This window comes from Chanodichthys erythropterus, chromosome 2 (genome assembly GCF_024489055.1).
Source record: "Chanodichthys erythropterus isolate Z2021 chromosome 2, ASM2448905v1, whole genome shotgun sequence".
NCBI lineage: Eukaryota > Metazoa > Chordata > Actinopteri > Cypriniformes > Xenocyprididae > Chanodichthys > Chanodichthys erythropterus.
In genome coordinates this window covers 14,479,383-14,498,944 of record NC_090222.1, presented here as the reverse complement: position 1 = coordinate 14,498,944, position 19,562 = coordinate 14,479,383, and the positions used below count along the sequence as shown (strand labels likewise).

The following is a 19,562-nucleotide window of genomic DNA, read 5'->3' as shown; positions in this document are numbered from 1 at the left end:
GCCAGTTCTGTTTTTTCTGTAAGTAGAATAGGGAAGGCGTAGGAAGTACAACGAAAGTTGCACTTTTGGCGGAATAACTTGGAAGGCGATCCTTTGTTTATATAAAGCATATACATTTATATGCATTTGATAATTCCCATGTCTGAAGTCGTCATTACGAGTTCATCGCATTCAAGTTTCGAAGTGGACGTTCACGAGCAATTTTTACCAAGGATGTATTTATGATACTTCCGAGAGCATGTGAAGGCAGCATTAAAGGGTTAGTTCACCCAAAAATTAAAATAATATCATTAATTACTCACCCTCATGTCGTTCCACACCCGTAAAGACCTTCGTTCATCTTCAGAACACAAATTAAGATATTTTTGATGAAATCCGATGGCACAGCGAGGCCTCTATTGCCAGCAATGTCACTGAACTTCTCAAGATCCAGAAAGCTACTAAAAACATATTTAAAACAGTTCATGCGAGTACAGTGGTTCAACCTTAATATTATAAAGCGACAAGAATACTTTTTGTGAGCAACAATATCTAGAGATTTCAAAACACTGCTTCGTAACTTTACAAATCTTTTGTTTCGAATTAATGATTCGGATCGCGTAAAGGAAGCCTCGTTTACTGAAGTCACGTGACTTTGTCGCTCCGAACCACTGATTCAAAACAAAAGATTCGTAAAGCTTCATGAAGCAGTGTTTTGAAATCGCCCATTACTAGATATTGTTGTTTTTTGGCACACAAAAAGTATTCTCGTCGCCTTATAATATTAAGGTTGAACCACTGTACTCACATTAACTGTTTTAAATATGTCTATAGTAGCTTTCTGGATCTTGAGAGGTTCAGTGACATTGCTGGCAATAGAGGCCAACCAGCATATGCTGGTAAGGTAGGTTTTGAAGCTGGTTTATGCTGGTCCAGGACCAGCTTAGGATATAATTCTGATAAATGACATAAATTTCATTTTTGGGTGAACTAACCTTTTAATGCTGCCTTGCTCTCGGAATTATCGTAAATAGTAGTTTCCTATGTAAAAATTGCACATGAACGCTCTCCAGTTTCGAAAGTTGAATGCAACGAGATCGTAATCACGACTTCAGAAATGGGAATTAACAAATTTCCGATAGCACTTAAAAGCATTACTCAAAAAAGGCGGGACTATAGTTGCCGTATTGAGCGCTACAATTTCTCACATTCATTTTTTTTATATGATTGTAACCTTTCTGTCTCTGACGGGACCATACTATCCAACCAACCCTTCACCCATTGTAAAATGTATTTTTGCTTTGATGATTTCAGGTAGGCCTATACTTTAGTTTAGGCTACTGATCTTGCTCGCGGCCCCTTATTTTGATGGTGTTATTATTTGTGCTTTTGGCAATAGAATTCCTTTATCCTCCTGTTCTAAAATGTCTTGATGATTTGATGTCCCAGTCAAAGACTGTGAAAGCAGTGGATTATCTGAAAAGGGAAAATACTGCTTGCTTTGAGGGCTTTTACTCTTTGATGAAATGTTTATGATTTTGCAGGGATGAAACCGTCAGTCATGGAAGACAGAAGAGCAGCGGCGCCATCTGCCGGTCAAGTATGGCCTCACACGATTGTTAAATATTTATGAGAAGGCACAATTTGTATGACATCCAGACAATGATCTTTTATGGCTAAGTATGGCAATAAAATTGTTTGAGTAAAGATTATTATTGGGATTTAGCTCTGTGAGGTCGGGTTTAAATCACATAATGTCCTAATGCTCTGTATTTGCTTATTAGGATGGGGTTATTGCATTTAAGGGACTTCACACACAAGCATAAATTCCCTCTCGTAAACCTCTCAACGCACATCTGTAGTTTTAACAACAAACTGTCGTCCACACTGGCCACATTATGCTTTTATACATTCATTTGATTGCCAAGTAAGACATTAATGTGTGCACAACTGTGGTTTAAATAATTTAATTTATTAAGATATCTTCATAAACACAGATTCATCAGTACAGAGACAAAACAACACTGTTTCACTCAACAATGGCAGTATCTTTTTTCATGTTTCATTGTCCCTCTTCAAGCATGGGTTGTAATCTTCACTATATTCTTCTTCAGCAATGCCTTTGTAAATTTAATAGCATGGCTTTCCAAGAATAGTCAATCACTCTGATTCACAGTTCATATTTTCCTCTTCTTCCATGTTCTCTTCAGATTGAGAACCAAAGCGTTTGTTTCCTGAACCAAAACTGTGAATGGCCTCAGACACGGTGTAGCGACTCCTGCCTTTTGCACAGGCCTCCATTTTTTTCACACTCAGTTGGGACTGGAGGAAGAGGTGCAAGCAACTGTCCGACAGCAGAACTGGACTGTGTACCACACTGGAGGATGTAAGCATATAACTGATCACCTTTACAATCACTGTACTTTTTATGATTCGACTCGAGATCACATGTTCTCAAGCTAAATTAATTCTTTCAGTCATGGTTTTATGTTTTAATCTAACATGTTCTTTAGGGCTATTCTGCTACTTACGCTTCTAGAAATTTTCTGAGTCCCTCCATACGGGCTCCAATTTCTCTGGCATTGTTGAGACTGAAGAACGGGTTTTTTGGAGGAAGTTTGGGTATATGTGTTCTGCAATTCATTGACAACCACAAAGATTCAATTTACATGTGTCACACGGAAGGTTGCCAAAAGACTGAAACTTTAATATGTCTGCAATACAGCTAAAAATTAAGCAAGATTAAAGTATTAGATGAAAAAAACTAACCTTAAAAAAAAAAAAAAAAAACCTTGCACAAAAAATAGAAATGTTCCCGTGGCAATAAATTGAAATACTAAAATTACAACTAAATTGCTAATACTTAAATTAAAACTGAAAATATAAAAATGAAAGCTAATTCAAAATATTAATAAATTCTAAAATATAAACGTAAATTAATCCCTGTAATTAGCAACAATTAGTAATTTGTAAATAATAATACATTATATTTGAATGAATTGAGATGTATATTGGGTCAGTGATGTGACGCTCAATAATTTATTAAAAAAATATATTAAATATGTATTTCACACATATTCAATGACTGTCATACACCTCTTCTAGATGATCATGTTTTTAATTTCTGTATGAAAATTCAAAAATGTCAGTGTGATATAACTAAAATGCTATGGTTAAATATGAGTCACATATTTCAGGTCTAAACAACTACATTCTCGCCTAAAAAAAACTCTTAAAACTACAGTTTGTGGTAAAACAAGTGTATATTCACAAAAAATACAGTGGAATTGCTTGGCCACCATGATACAAACATTGAAAAGGTAAGAGTGCTGTTATCACTGAATATCGCACGGCTATCAGCCAATCAGATTTGAGAACCAGAAAGAACTGTTGTGTGTGTGTGTATATATATATATATATATATATATAAACTTGTTTACGCATGTGTGACAAATATATAATTTGATTTGTAGTCTTTCTTTGAAAATGGTATAAATCCTCAAGAAACCAACATGGATACAATTATGAACTTGCCATATTTTAAACACAATTTTACCACCCTTTATCATGGACACTGTTATACATCATTAACCCTATTAAAAACAATAACTGTTACAATTACTGAACAAAGTAAATAACATGAACATGATTCAGTGCTTACATACATGAGCATGGCATTTTCCTGTAGCTTTTTTCTTAGCCACACAAACTCGCTGTATCTCCGCCGCACACAGGAGGTCTTCTTAGTGAAAGCCAAACTGTTTGTCTACGTAAACATGAAATATAGAGAATGATCAGGGAGTTTCTGCCTTCTTGTTTGATTACACTGTATCCTTTGTGTCCTCTATATATTTCTATTTCACTTACATGTATACAGATTTCGTAATCCATGTAGGCATGCCAGAAATCTTCCTTCTGGATGCGAGGATCCCTCACCCACACGCCAGTGAATTCCTGCATATGTCCAAATGTGGAAAAGACCTGACGCATATGCTCACAAACTCACACTGGACATGGAGACATAGCCAGTACATTGAGCTTTAAAAAATAGGAAGAATAAATGAGGAAGTATTTTCATGAGACATTGGTCTTGTTGACCAACTGGGGCTGATTCATGGGAACTGTAGACTGGGGAAAAACATTAGAGCTCATTTTGTGTCTCTGACTGACAGCGGTGCTTCATTTTTACCAGCCACCAGAGACATAGCAGACTAGCAGCGTCATAAAAAATAAAAGGATCAGGAAAAAGCAGCTGGAAAAAATGGTACCATAATCATAACACCTGCATGTCTGAAACAACTTGCAGTACTTAAACAGTTATTCAAGTACAGTTGATTTGCAGCCAGGGCCTAAAATTAACACTCGCCAAGCACCAAATGTGAGTAAAAATCGGTGTTGGGGAGTGTATGAAACGGTGTCAGTAGGCAGTTGGCCGGTAACATTTTTATAAATTCTAACAACATTGTGCAACGTTGTAAGAACATGAACGTGAATGACGCTTGGGACAGTGGACAGGTCAGCGCTCTATCGCTCATGAAAGTTTAAGCCTTGCCAATTTAAATATTCAAGCTCAAGAAGACACAAATGGGAACTCAATTCATTACTCACACGCTGTGTGCAAAGTTTTCTGTATGCAAACATCCGACGTGTGCGCCCAGAAATCCATGTCTCAGACAGCGTGTGAATACAAAATTGAGTTCTCTTTCACGCCTTGCAAGTATCCTTGTAAACATAACAGTCAGTTTTGTCTTAACGGAACGAAATAAAATGCATATCTAACAGTGTATTGGATTTGCTCTTAAAGTGACAGCAGCATAACATCCTGCTTCTGTGTTTTTAATGTTAACCAAACAACCAAAGACAATCACTCATTGCTCTTGACTGAATAACTTTTGTAACTTTAATAAGGCTTAACAGGGATCTAGACTGGATTTTGCGACCTTTTTTCCTGTTGGTGTGACCAAATTTTGTTAGAGGTCGCATTGGTGCAACCACCACATTGCACAACTGATAAGAGCTGCCATTTCTGTTTCATATGAGAAACATCAAATGGCAAATGAAACGAAAGTGAAACGAAACAGCGCTACTCGTTTGAGCTGTGCATCGCGGATCGTTTATCAGCTTGCAGCAATAATACGCAGCGCGAGCTCAAAACAGGTTTACTCATGCCAATCTCAAATACGCTACACCGTTACTTCACAGCGTTGGGAGATCCAGTGAGAAAGCGTTTAAATTCGCTGTAGAATTATTAACATCGCTGCGCGATCTAGTGGGAAGCATTCAAATTCAGTGCCAAATTCTCTGCTTTAAACCACAGATATCAGATCAAATAGTGAAATTTGAGCACTTTTAAAAGTGCTTCACACTCTAAATATTATCCAATTTTAATGTTATTTTTAATGCAATGATTTGTAAAACTAAAAGTTTAAAGATGACATTACCGCTAGATGGCAGCAGAGGAGCACTTATTGACTCCATAATAAATGGGAGACACAAAGTCTCATGAAAAACAAAAACTTCTTCAAATTGTGACTGAATTACACAGAAAGCAAGTAAAGAGCACTCCTTTTAATCACTGATGCTGTCAGTTCAGTATGGTACATTTAATAAGAGTAGAATATTTACATTTTTACAGTTAATAAGTTAATTTTATCTGCATCTCAATTCAAGCTCAGTGCTTTACTGTCTAATTTCCAATAAATATGTAACACCAGCTTCACTGCTCTCAAGCGTTAGTCTGGAGCCCTGATTAATCTATGTTTAGCGGCGGGTAAAAAGTTAGTTTTAGACCCTGTTTGTAGTTTTTCAAACCGCTTAATATTACAGACTGGTTATTTTTAAATTTAAGAAAGGATTTTAATATTTTAAAACGCCATTTAAAGATGACTGCAAATGAACATAAGAATGAACACAACACTTCTGAGGTAATTTTGTGTTTATTTAAAGCACCTATAGAGATTGCTCACTTGAGATTTAATGTTACCAGTGATTTTTTACAGAAAACAGGAAGCCAGGAGAGTGAAACTATAAGACAAAGGTCTTAAACACAAAACCTCGAAACCTAAATGGCCTAATCACACTACCGCTATGAAAGTGACACTAACCAACAAGCGTGTTGATGTTCACAAAAATGTGATTGTATAGGCTACATTCTAGAATCCGTTTTGTGCAAATCTACGCGCGAGCCACACTATACGCCCTCACAGATCACGGGATTCATCACAGTATAACTCGAGTAAGTGCGTAACCAGGGGGTTTTATAGTACATCTACACATCAAACAGTTCCTCTCCAGCAGTTATTGTACCATCTGTCGTCATCTCCTATGTTAAATCACAGTTCAGATCATAGTAACAAAGAGGACAGAAGGATGAACATCACTAGTGAATTTTCAAACAACAGACCAAGAGATACAACAACATTCGACTAATAAACCACTTGTACACAACAGTAGCACTCTAATACTCCACTCACATTTCTACAGGTTAGTGTGTTAGGAAGAGCTTCACATTGGGGTGTGGATCTCACACTATACGGTACGTCAAACAGTAAACTTATGCCACAGTGTTTGTGTATGTGTAAAGCTGCCAGGAGGTACAGTAGTATCCACTGCTACATATTTCTCTCTCTCACTGCTCATCTTCACCATGCCAGGTCAGCTTGTCCTCGTAAAAGCGGATTACCATCTGGGGCCACTTTTTACTGGCCTCCCCGGCTGATAGTAAAGCTACCTCATCTGTGTTTTTCCTGAGATGAAATAAAGAAATAATGATCAGTGTTAATGGACAAACACAGCAAATTAAAAGCAAATAATCACCGGCTGCGGATTAGTGGCAACAGAATTGAAAACTACGGCATCTTTTTGCTGTGAGGTTGCTTTTGATCTTCCTCTCCATTTGTGTTGAAGAAGAGCATGGACATGAAGCGAAAGGAATTTCTTGGTATCAGTATTAAAACTTAATGCTGTACTACGGAAGAGGATTAGGGCCAAGCAATAATAACAAAATAAAACCATCTCGAGATTAAAGTTGTTAAATTTCGAGAAAAGTTGAGATAAAATTCACTAAATTACAAATTTGTTCTCATAATTTAATGAGTTTATTCTCAACATTTTATCTCGACTTTTTTTTTCGAAATTTAACGACTTTTTTCTCATAATTTAACAAATTTGTTCTCGTAATTTAAAAACTGGTTAAATTATGAGAAAAATGTTGTTAAATTTCGAGAAAAAAGTAGAGATAAAATGTTGAGAATAAACTCAATTTTGTAATTTAGTAAATTTGTTCTCGTAATTTAACAACTTTTTTCTCGTAATTTAACGAGTTTATTCTCAACATTTTATCTCGACTTTTCTCAAAATTTAACGAGATTTTTCTCTCGTAATTTAACAAGTTTTTTTCTCAACATTTTATCTCGACATTTTTCTCGAAATTTAACGTGTTTTTTCTCGTAATTTAATGACTTTATTCTCAACATTTTATCTCAACTTTTTTCTCAAAATTCAATGAGTTTTTTCTCGTAATTTAACAACTTTAATCTCGAGATGTTTTTTTTTTTTATTATTGCTTGGCCCTAATCCTCTTCCGTACAGTACAGTATTGTTATTGTTGACTAAAATAATTTAAAATGTTACGTTAAATAAAGCTGAAATAAAATGTAAAAAACTTGGAAAGTAACTCAAATAAAACAATACAAATTAAAGGATTAGTTCACTTTAAAATGAAAATCCCCCCAAGCTTTTCTCACCCTCAAGCCATCCTAGTGTATATGACTTTCTTCTTTATGATGAACACAATCGTAGTTATATTAATAAATATCCTGGCGCATCTAAGCTTTATAATGGCAGTTAAGGAGAGTTTTGCACTTTCTTTGTACGTTGAATACGGAAGGCGATTTTGCGGAAGCTAGATATTTTACTTTATAACTTGTTAAATATGGATATTTTTCTTACACAAACGCATCGCTTCACTTCAGAAGGCCTTTATTAACCACCTGGAGCCGTGTGGAGTATGTTTATGATGGATGGAGACACTTTCTTCAGCTCGTACTCATTGATCCCGTTCACTGCCATTATAAAGCTTACATGTGTCAGGATATTTATTAATATTTCTCCAATAGAGTGCCCCAGGGATGACGCGTTTTTGTAGGCAAAACCCAGAAGCGAGTTAGCATTTTAGGACTTCCGGTTCCAACGCCGTAAAGTCTATGGGTTTTTTGAATGGGTTTTTGCTAAATCGCCTGAAATAAGGTCTGTGGTAAACAAAGCCTCTAAATACTTTCACGTTTTGATCTATGACATAAAACACACCAGTTATAACCCACTTGTGATTTTTTAAACTTTTACTGTGTCTTAAATTCGGCGGTTGCTAACAAATTGCTAAAAGGGACTACTTCCTTTGGCGGGGACTTTAGACGTCATCATGACAAACAGGACATTTGGACAGCATTTCTCATGAAAAAGTGGATAAGTATTCATACACAGCACATATATAATCAGCAGCATGTTTTTAAATAGAGTTGTTTTCTAAATAAAGTTTGAGGACGCTTGGTGGTGACGACGTTGATCCGCGACCATGGTGGGCTGTAGTCCGTTTATAGCCTACTGTTAGCCTTTTATATCTGACCACTTTATTTAGGCTTCAAAATCTATAAATGTTGTGTTCACTTGTAAAGATTATCTTGATAGACAAAACATGTAAGTGTCATAACCCTTTGTTAAACACAGAGCTTATTTTCTGCGATTTTCCAAAAGTCTATGGGAAAAATGAATAGGCTTTCAGTCGAGGGAACCCGTGCGCTGCTAACTTCCGGGTTGGCCTACAAAAACGCGTCATCCCTGGGGCACTCTATTATGTTCATCTGAAAGAAGAAAGTCATATACACCTAGGATGGCTTGAGGGTGAGTAAAGCTTGGGGTCATTTTCATTTGAAAGTGAACTAATCCTTTAAGTTTAAAAATAAATATTTAATATAAAACCCAAAAACTAAAATGATAAATCACTAAAACCTAAACTAGTAGAAAATAGTATTTAATCAATACTAAAATAACACTCAACGAGTATGGTGCCAATATTATTTTAGTATCACTGAGATAATATCATAGTTAATGTTTTATTTTATATATATAATTTTATAGTTAAAATTTTTGTAATTTTGTTGTGTGCGTTTGTCATTTTTATTAGTTATGCTTTTTTAATACGTCTATATACTGTAGAATTTATTCAATTTTATTTCAGTTTTAGTTATTTTACTACATCATGTTAAACTAAGTGAAAATTAGAAATGTTGCTTTGGCAACTAGATAAAATAATATGTTTATATATAATAATAATAATAATAATAATAATAATAATAATAATAATATTATATATATATATATATATATATATATATATATATATATATATATATATATATATATATATATATATATATATAAATATAAATATTTCAAGTTTTAGTTAACTATATTTATATTTATTTTTTACCTGAAAACAATGTGCTGCTATTCTAATCAGTTCTAAACAGTTTCCCAATTCAGTCAATGTGATGTGAATCATAAAACAGAACTTAATAATCAAGATTATAATATTTTTTTGCATTTAAAATAAACAAAGCAGTATAGAATAACAAGAATCTCCACAAATGGTCCAGTGTAGAAATATTACCACTTGATGAGGAACATGAGCTCTCCTTTTTGGTCTGTGCATCCGATGATACAGTCTGGCTCTGGGTGGCTGGACTGGCCTGCTGGGATCTCAGCGCTGTGATCACCAACCTCCTCATTACCCCTCTCAATGAGGTCCTCCTGAGGCTGCTGGTGAGCCTGCATAATTCCAGACACAGAACTAAACTATCATAAAGCCTGACGAGAGAGGGATGAGTTATATATCACATAGCAAGAGCAATAAACCTAGGTTTTGGAAATAACTAGAACTCTATACTAAAGGTGTGCAATCCTTTTCCTGGAGAACTACCCTTCAGCGGAGTTTAGCTCCACCCTGCTCCAACAATCCTGAAAACCTTGATTAGCTGGTTTAGGTGTGTTTGATTAGGGTTGGAGCTGAACTCTGCAGGAATGCAGCCTTCTGGATCCAGGATTACAAAAAAAAAACAAAACAAAAAAAAAACAACAACAGTTATTCATATTATGGCAAATATTTAGCAGTTTGTTATCTAATGCAATTAAATGTATTGATATTCAGGAATTTTAATGCTTATCTTGGAACACTGTAGTGCAGTAATACCTGTAAGGAGTGAAAGTGAACAGCACAGCATATAAAGACACTAACCATATCAGCATCTAGCTCAGTTAACTCTTGCTTGGGCTGGACCTCATGGGCTAGAGATTGACATCCCTCTTCATCCGTCTCTCCTGAGACATTTAGGTTTCTGAGAAACTCCTCTATCAGCTCAGGACAATCCAGGTTGTCCTCTGGCTCCCAGGTATTCTCTGCACTGAGGAAAGTACGACAGACCTGTCATATAGCCTACTGGTAGATATCTATAAAATAAATATTTAACACACAGGCAACATTGTTCCAGAGACTCACTCTGTAAAGCCTTTCCACTTTAGATAGTATTCAACTTTTCCCTCGTTGACTCTTCTACGGATGATTTTTTCCACTGCAAACTCTTGGACAACCGTTGTCTCTTCTGCTTTCCTGTTTTTCACATTCTGCTTTTTCCTCATGATTTCCTATAAACAACACACCATTTTATAATATGTTCAAAGGCTTAAGCATTTCAAAATCTATTATAAAGCACTTATATTAGGCTTGACAGATATTTAACTAATAAAATAGGATAGTTTGACATGAAGAGACTTTTTAAGGAAATTGGTCAGTGACGATGATTTACAGAATATACAAAACTTACAAAGAATTATCGTTTAACAATAAAGTAGGAGGAATTTAAAAATAATTTTCCACTTCATACTTATGTATTGTTAGTTTACTGTTAATGTATCAAGCAATGTTGTACCTAACATGAAGGAATACCAGATATTCCTTATATAAACAATGGCAACAATCCGTCGTCGCTGCCAGCAGGGAAGTCACCGCTAATATGTATGATTTAACGTATAATTTCCCACTAGATAAACTTTCACAGTCACTGACCGAGCAGGTTACTATTATGAATGGTGGTTTGTTGTATTCAATTAACGTTATATTCTTCCTACGCCACTGGTGTTCATTTGATAAGTGCGCGTGCCCACCTGCCGATGCCTCACGCGCAGTTCACGCGCTTTTCTTTTATTCCCACTGCTGGTGATTTAATGCTCAGTTTGTACAAACAACGCGGTGCATCCACACGGAAGATCACAACGCTGTTCAGTAATCTAGCATCGCTTACTACGTCGCCTTCACGATCATGGCTTTACTGTTGTGTTTACATAACTTTTCATGAATGAGTCAAATTAAACATGGCCGATTGGGAGAAGGGGAGGAAGTGGTTTCAAAGGGAAGAGGTCAGTTCAGGAAAGCCGGGGGAGGAATCCTTAAAGGCGCATCCCGAGAGCAAGACCTGGCTGAATTACTCTGCGCACATGAATGTTTTTTTTTAGGGGTGGGTTTAATCTGACACCAGATAATTTAGCGCAAAACGCCTTCAGAGGTGAATTAGACGAGCAGGTAATAATATACTTGGATTAATTTGCACTCATAGTACAGTTTTGAATCCAGTTTTTGTAAGTTTATAAAGAATTTTCGTGATTTATTGTTTATAGAGACTTCTTTTGCGTCTCGGTTTAGGAAAGATGTGGATGCATTGGGAAAATACCTACATGTAGTTTTGTGTTGACGTCACAAATGTAATATCATCAAAGGACACTGGAGGGCGCATGCGCCACTCATTCTGTGCATTCAAATTTTACGCTGTATGCACAATATCTGGTTTATTAGACTTTAAATTAATCTATAACTGAATTGTGGCACAAAATATCATGTGGGTATAGAATATTATCATTAATGCATATCTTTAGATGGACTTTATCATAGGAAATCCTTTTGGAATATTTTCTTTTTACTGTTACAATAGTGTAAAATGGCACAGAAATAATTACTGCGTCAAATTACTATAAATACACTTTTATGCAAAAATAAATTAAATGAATAATGATGTTAATATTAATCGAGGATTGCATGGGGTAGTTTTTGGCATTCATACGGAGCTCTTTACTTTAGGACGCTTTCATGAAACTGACCACAGGTTTCAGTGTAGAACTTAGGCTCCTCCCGTTGTCGAATTGATTGACAGGTTTCCACCTTCCAATCAGAGAGAAGGTTGAATAGGATTGGTTCAGTTGTTCACCCAATTGCATTATAGATAAAAATTAAAGAAACATTTGGTGGAGTACGTTACCACAACAAACATTTCTCCTTATAGCTTTCACCATCATTTATATTTTACCTTCATTACTTTTACATTTTAGCCTACTTAATATTTCATATGAAGACGAAATGAAGACATAAAATCTGGACTTTTTAAAAATAAATGTTATATTTGATGTCAAACACTGCCACTTCTTAGTGGGCCCACAAGAGGTCGCTATTATCCATCCATAAATCTCTTGTCATCGCCATTTTCAGTAGGCTTGTTGTTTTGTTCCTCATAAAAAAAGTTTATTTTTACGAGAAAACTTGTAAACTGTTTAAATACGTTTATTAATGTACATTTACCATGTCATACGTGTACTTTATTTACTTTATAGCTTCTTTATTAACTGTATTTCTCCTTTGACATGATGTGCAATAGCTTACCGACTATTGTTCAAAAGTGAGTATTCATGAGGTTTGAACGAAGTCAAGGCAAGTTTTTTTTTTTTTTTTTTTTTTTTTAAGCCTGACAATATTTAATAAATGATTCTTAATTTAGGATTAAAACGACTTCACTGCACATCAAAATAGCATTTTATCATGTATTAAGGAAAGTAAGTATCTTAGACTGCAAATTTGTGAATGGGACCTGAATGAATGCATTTGAAAAATGCTTCATGTCAGGATTAAAACGACTTTTAGCCCCCAAAAATAATTCACTTACTTTTGTAATTCATCACTGCACATGAAAATGGCATTTTATCATGTGCTGCATATTAAGTAAATGAAACCATTATGATACACCTCAAATTTGTCGTTTGACCTGCAACATGTAGTCTAGAATGATATATGATAGTTTGATTTATTAATTCAGAATACATCTTTAGTAATTTCATCTGCGTAATGTTTTACTTTTCTTTATTCTGAACACAAACTATCCTCTCTGTACATTCCATGTGTAGGAGGAGCTCAGTTTTTCAGCTGAGGGCTTGGGTCCATAATGGTTGACAGATGGGCTATAGAACGAGAGTTCTGCACTGTTTAAGGGAAATCACAGATCTCTCTCTCTCTCTCTCTCTCTCTCTCTCTCTTTGCACAGGCCAGTCCTTCAGTCTGCTCTCCATCTCCAGCAGTGACAGTCCTGAGTGGGCCTTATGTGAATGCGTTCATTAATGCAGCCATGGCTCCTGTCAGGGTAGAAATGTGTCCAGATGGAGGGACCCCACTGTGCAGGCCTGGCCAGCACTCGAGGGGTGAGGAGAGCTGATGTGTGGGGTGGGGATCCGGTCTAACTGGACTCTTTCTCAGCATGAGGGTTGCCGAGTTTTGGCACGCCACCGTCCCTCGGCTCAGGTTACAGGTACGCTCGTGCCGGCCGTGTCAGACATGTTGTTTTTTTGTGGCTTGTCAACCCCATGAACCCTGAACAGATTAGTTTGAGTTCAATATAATGAAAGTGTTCTGTGGAGCTTAATTCATCGAGCAGTTTGTGAAAGGGTCAGCTGATTTACACCAAGGAATCCGAAAGGCTGACATTAAATACGCTCCCTTCATCTGTGCATCTCATAGCTGACACTGACCAGATTTTCTATCACTTTTTTTTTTCTCTCCATAAAACATATTTCACATAACATATTCTATAATTTAGTCCTGAATTTTTTAACCTGATGGACAGAGTGAAAGTTTTTTTTTTTAAATCAGCACAATATGTGAACCATCTTAAAATTAAATAACTTTTTATTTATTTTTAACACAGGGGAAGCATCTTTCACCTTATTATTTCAAATAAAAATATTATTATTTCTTGTATTAATTCACATTTAATTATTTATTTAAAAGAAAATGTAAATCAACATTTTATGAGAACCATTTTAAAATTAAATCACTAAAATATTGAATTTTTCTAACAAGAAAAGGCATCTTTCATATTTTTATTTGAACAAATGGTATTTTTATTACTTATTATTGCTCACTCCTACTCTGGCACACAATTAATCACTCATTATTTTCCCCAAAAAACTTAATTCCCACAAAAGTATTCTCTTTAGTCCTGAAAATTAAACGTAATGGACAAATATTTGCACTTTTTAAGAGTTCGTTCACATTTGTTTTAACACTTTATGTGAATCACATTCAAATTAAATTACTAAAATATTACATTTTCTTAAGGTTATCTTTCATCTTATTATCTGAACAAATATTATTACGGTTAATACTTATCATTGGCTCACTCCTACTTTGGCTTATATCTGTTCTATCCAATTACTCCTTCCATTTATTTATTCTCATTTTCATGTGGTTCAACGAGGCTTGAATTCATTGCGAACTCACTATTGTGGATGCGATTCAACCTCAACACATGTCAAATTCCACCACAGAGGAATCAGAGAATCGAGCAAGCCAGGGAATCTCACTGAAAGCGCCTCGCAGTCTTTCCCAGCAGTGTGTTTGTCAAAACTGTGGGTTCTGTGTGTTTTACCGGGTATATCTCGTTCAGCCATCGCACTCTGCCTCTCCGTATCAGCACTCGGATCGCCATTATCAGCAAAGTGTCGGCTACACTCAGAGCAGTCATCTGTCATTCTCCTTCTTTTGCTTTGAAAAGCCCAAACCTGACACCGGCTGACAGCCTCTGTTGTTTACCCAACTAGAGGGACACGGGCGATTGTTCAGAGAACATGACACGGCATACTGGGCGGCAATATGGCGGACGGCTGGGCCCCCTCATCAGCCGGCTCTCAGCACCTCCGTCAAGACTCAAAACCCAACAGAGTATCAGATTCACAGGCCCATATTTAAGCAATCTGAGGTTCACATGATGATTTGGGTAAGGGACTGGGGAATTGAGCCAGGGAATTGAAACTGACATTCTGCTGGGGGAGAGACGGAGGAGTTGAGGAAAGACCACCTGGGTAACCTTTCATAGAGCTGTCCTCTGGTGCCAAAACACCTTGGAATAATATTCTCCCTCTTGCTCCATTTCACAGTCTTGTACTAAGTGCTAAAACAGTGCCAAAACTTTTGTGAACGTCTTCAGTTTTAGTAGTTTGATTAAGCTGATTCAGATTGTTCACTGACAAACGTATCATTTTATAATCTTAATAATTCTACAGCATTATTTTCCATTTGTTTACAACTTCATTTTTTCCCAGTAAACACAGAATCCCTTTCATTTAAATTTTATGAAAGCACAAAAATAGAGTATATTTTGCCAATGATACTGAAAGGCTGTCCCAGCTAAAGGTCTGTTCACACCAAGAATAATCATTTTAAAGATAACTAATTATAACGATTACTATATTGGCGTCCACACCAATGCACAATATCATTCTGTTTATTACAAGCGCATGCTGCATTTATGTCGTCTGCTGCTTTAAATGCTCAAGCGCTTCAAAGCAGGATGGATTCTGATTGGCTGTCAATATTTTTAGCGTACATCAGCAGGGAAATAAATGTCCTGAAAGTGATTCCAATGATATCGTTTCTCTGTGTTGCCATCGTTATCACCCTTGGTGTGAACGGGTCTTAAAGGTGCAATATGCACGATTTTTGCCGTAAAATATCCCAAAACCACTAGGCAAGTGTTATATATTCTGTTCAATTGAGTACTTACAATATCCCAAATGTTTGCAACTATTTGTAAATCGTGAGGAAATTGCAATTTTAACCAAGGCTCTGAGACGTGTGAGGAGTCGCCTGTCTATTACGTCATACCCGCTTTAACCCTCGGTTTCCGGTTTTATTTTGTAGAAACCATGGAAACACCAAAAACGCTTTAAAGGGGCTCTATGTAGGAATGACACCCAGTGGTGTCGAAATAGGTACTGCAGTCCAAATTCAAAATATTGTTTGACCTGCCCTCTCGTTCAAAGACGCGGGTGGCCAGCTTGAGGACACGCAACAAGGGGGAGCGCAATTTTTATTTTTTTTTATTTTTTTTTAATAGCACATTTCATACACAATGGTAATTCAAAGTGCTTTACATAAAGAAGAAGAATAAAAATAGAACATAAGGAATAGAAATAACAGTAAAAACAGAGAATTTTGCTATCTGGATGGAAGAGCTAGGAAGTCTTAGTCCGTCAGAGTGGATCTAAACGGATCTATCCATCAAAGCAGATCTAAATGGATCTTCCTCACACGACAGGACTTCTACCTGTTAAGGCACTTCAAACTGATAAACAAAGTTTCAATCTCCCCTTTTGTTTCAATCTCCCCAATTGACAATGAAAGCTGAGGAGACTTACACACTGTAAGCTGATGAATTGATTTATCTGTTTTAATATGCGTATTAATATGTCGTTCATCGATTTTTAGAAGGATTCAGAGGCTTTTTAGGTCAGGTAGAATCTGCGATTCTCTGACACAGTTTGTTTGCTGGTCTCCATGGCTGCAATACGCGGTGTTTTCCGCCAACTGGCATCCTGTGATGTCGAAATACAAGTGGATAAACTGACAGCACGCGGTTTCGCACAGACCAAAACAAAGACAGACATTCTGACACAGAACGCACGGTTTCAAAGCAGAATATCTGGCTGTAGCATTGTTTTTCTGACAAACAAGTAGGGAACTTAGCACATTTCCTAAATATCTGCAAACATATTGGGGTATTTTTATGCTTTATTAAAGTAAAATTCTTACATATAGCCCCTTTAATATTTACATGTTTTAAGGGACAAGGGAACAACTGTTTTGATATATTTATAGACAGAAAACGAATTATTGTTATATAGCTCAACACGTTTAGACTTATTGTTTAGGCTAAATCTAATTTTTTGATTTTTAGCAAGTACCATGCTTCACCATGCCTCAGAGAAAAACACTATTTTGTGAAGTAGCTAACATAGCATAATCAGATACAGCTTTATTTTTAGTAACAGTAATACAGCATTTTCTCCATCATACAATACATTTTAAAATTAATTCCATGTCATTTATCATCACAAGCCATCCAGCATTTAATATGATAATTCTAAAATCGATCTATCTTACTGCAGTGTGTACTGCAGAGTAACAATATAACATCATTTTCAACACACTCAAATGTAGCTAATATGATAAACAGAGCTGCGTTACCTCATACTCATGACCGGAAAAGCGGAAGCGGCGCCAGCGACTGTGTCATAATAAAAGTTCAGCTGCTCGCGGCGTGTGTTGCGCAATCACTCCAGCGGCCTCGTTCAGCTCCCACAACACTCGGTCCTGCTCTGCTTCATACTACAGTAACGTAAATAATCCCATCCATGAACATGATTTCTTCTTGAGTCCTATCCCAATTCTATTCCACCGTCCGTTGAGGTGAAGACCTCATGTCCCAAGATTCTGCGCTCAAACTTGGCGTCATCAAGCTACGCCTTTGTTTTGAATAGGCCTCTAGCGACATCTAGCGGACAGAAAATATTACATATTGCACCTTTAACAGGGAACATTCTCAGAACATTGGCTAGTGTTCTAAACAAAAGTTCTTCCAGTAACATTGATAGAAAGTTATATTATAATTATATTTATAACATTATAAAAATTATAACATTCCCTTAATGTTTTCTCTCACATTTTTAAACCATTAAAAAAAAAAAAAAAAAACTTGATGTTTTGAACATTTAGAGAAGATTCAGAAATAACCTTTTCATAACTTAATGGGAACATTAGCAAAACATTCTTAAAATAGGGCACTAGGGTGATACATTGTATGAAAAATGTGACAAGGGATAGTTTACCCAAAACATGTTATATATATGTTTTGTGGCCCAAACAACATTATACACCAAAAAAATAAAAATAAAATAAAATAATTGAAAATGTCTTATTTTTGGTTCCACAGAAGAAAAAAGAATATCATACTAGTTTGGAATGACATGAGGGTTAGTAAATGATGACAGAATTGTCATTTTTGAGTCAACAATCCCTTTATTATTCTCTCCATATGTATATGTGTGTGTTGTTCTGAAAGAATTGTCTTTCGGAGAAGAGAAATGCCTCAGTGGCTTGCATGAATGTGTGCAGAATGGCAACAGTGAGAGATTGTTGATGTAGTGAAGTCTTCTAAAGGCTTCATGGTCATTGCGAGTCATTACAGGGACTGCGGGTGCCTTTACATACATGAATGGGGAATTCCAGTCCGCTCTTCCCGCAACAACAGACTTTGTGGGAATCGGCAGCTGTCTCTCTCTCTCTATTTTGATGTCTCTCTCTTAGGTCCTCAGTTTCTTAATATATAGTTATATATATTGTGTATGTATGTGTGTGTGTGTGTGTGTGTGTGTGTGTGTGTGTGTGTGAGTGTGTGAGATGGAGGCTTTTGAGAGAGTGAGCAGACATCCTGTGTGTGACAGGGATCACTTTCAGCAGCAGAGCACTACACTCATTTCCCTCCTCCAGCCCACACACAATCCTTTCATTCACTCTAATTAAGACTGAACACTGCGTGTGTTTCTATATCTAAAAAGAAAAAGATTCAGATGTGTTAGTTCCAGCTTATTTCTTACCAGATATCTCAGAAAGATCATGAAAGCAAAAACCTGCAAACAATTAACTGCAACTATGGAATCATGTAAAATTAGGACTGAATAATAAATGGGTTTATCAACATTTAAAAGGAAAAAAAATGCTTTCTGTACTGTATATTTCCTTGTGTATGTCATGTGTCCAATCAACCTCTACTGTATTTTGGCACAGGTTCGTCTCACTTGGTAGAAGCTTGCCAAATTAAGCAGGAGTCAACATGGACAGTTTGCATGGTGTGACTTCATCCTTGAAAACCATGAACAAAACTATGCAAGGTAAAAGAAAATATGGGTCTACAATAAATACAGGCTCACAAACCACAATTCAACAATTCAACCAAATACTCAAACAATAAAATTGTTTATGTATTTAAAAAATAGTAAATTTTCCTATTCAGTAAATGTATTAATAATATTGTGAATTGTTGGGCATACAACTACTTCTATAAATGTTTGATTTTAAGGGGATTTTTTTGCATAAACTGTTTTGGCACTATTTTCCAGTGTAAAATCTGGGTCACAAATGAATAAAGACACAATACTTTTATTCAGCAAGGATGCATTAAATTGATCAAAAGTGACAGTAAAGACATTTATAATATTACAAAAGTTTTATATTTCAAATAAATGCTGTTCGTTTGAACGTTCAATTCATCAAAGAATCTTGAAAAAAAATGATCACTGTTTCCACAAAAACATTAGCAATACAACTGTTTTCAACATTGATAATTATAATAAATGTTTCTTGAGCAGCAAATCAGCAT

The 19,562-nt window shown here is 36.0% G+C and overlaps 2 protein-coding genes and 1 long non-coding RNA gene across 4 annotated transcripts; 1 reads left to right on the top strand and 2 right to left on the bottom strand.

Annotated features, from left to right (window-relative positions):
- Positions 1 to 1,937: 1,937 nt before the first annotated feature.
- On the bottom strand, positions 1,938 to 4,801 carry snx10b (sorting nexin 10b). The gene is made up of 4 exons (XM_067402167.1): positions 3,847 to 4,801; positions 3,645 to 3,745; positions 2,511 to 2,612; positions 1,938 to 2,356 (listed from the first exon to the last, which is right to left on the bottom strand). The coding sequence occupies exons 1-4, from the start codon at positions 3,967 to 3,969 to the stop codon at positions 2,140 to 2,142; spliced, it is 543 nt and encodes a 180-aa protein (XP_067258268.1). The 5' UTR covers positions 3,970 to 4,801; the 3' UTR covers positions 1,938 to 2,139.
- A 110-nt stretch (positions 4,802 to 4,911) lies between these two features.
- cbx3b (chromobox homolog 3b) lies at positions 4,912 to 11,415 on the bottom strand. 2 transcript variants are annotated; one of them, XM_067402155.1, is made up of 5 exons: positions 10,962 to 11,184; positions 10,532 to 10,677; positions 10,271 to 10,436; positions 9,647 to 9,804; positions 4,912 to 6,725 (listed from the first exon to the last, which is right to left on the bottom strand). In XM_067402155.1, exons 2-5 carry the CDS (start codon positions 10,669 to 10,671, stop codon positions 6,608 to 6,610), a joined length of 582 nt encoding a protein of 193 aa, XP_067258256.1. In that variant the 5' UTR covers positions 10,672 to 10,677; positions 10,962 to 11,184; the 3' UTR covers positions 4,912 to 6,607. The 2 variants fall into 2 exon arrangements, with proteins under 2 accessions (XP_067258256.1, XP_067258247.1); XM_067402146.1 differs by lacking the exon at positions 10,962 to 11,184 and adding an exon at positions 11,197 to 11,415 and having other exon boundaries at positions 4,914 to 6,725.
- Positions 11,416 to 12,710: 1,295 nt separating this feature from the next.
- On the top strand, positions 12,711 to 19,327 carry LOC137025044 (uncharacterized). The gene is made up of 3 exons (XR_010895816.1): positions 12,711 to 12,755; positions 13,395 to 13,655; positions 18,971 to 19,327. It is a non-coding gene; the product is annotated as an uncharacterized lncRNA (long non-coding RNA).
- The last annotated feature ends 235 nt before the right edge of the window (positions 19,328 to 19,562 follow it).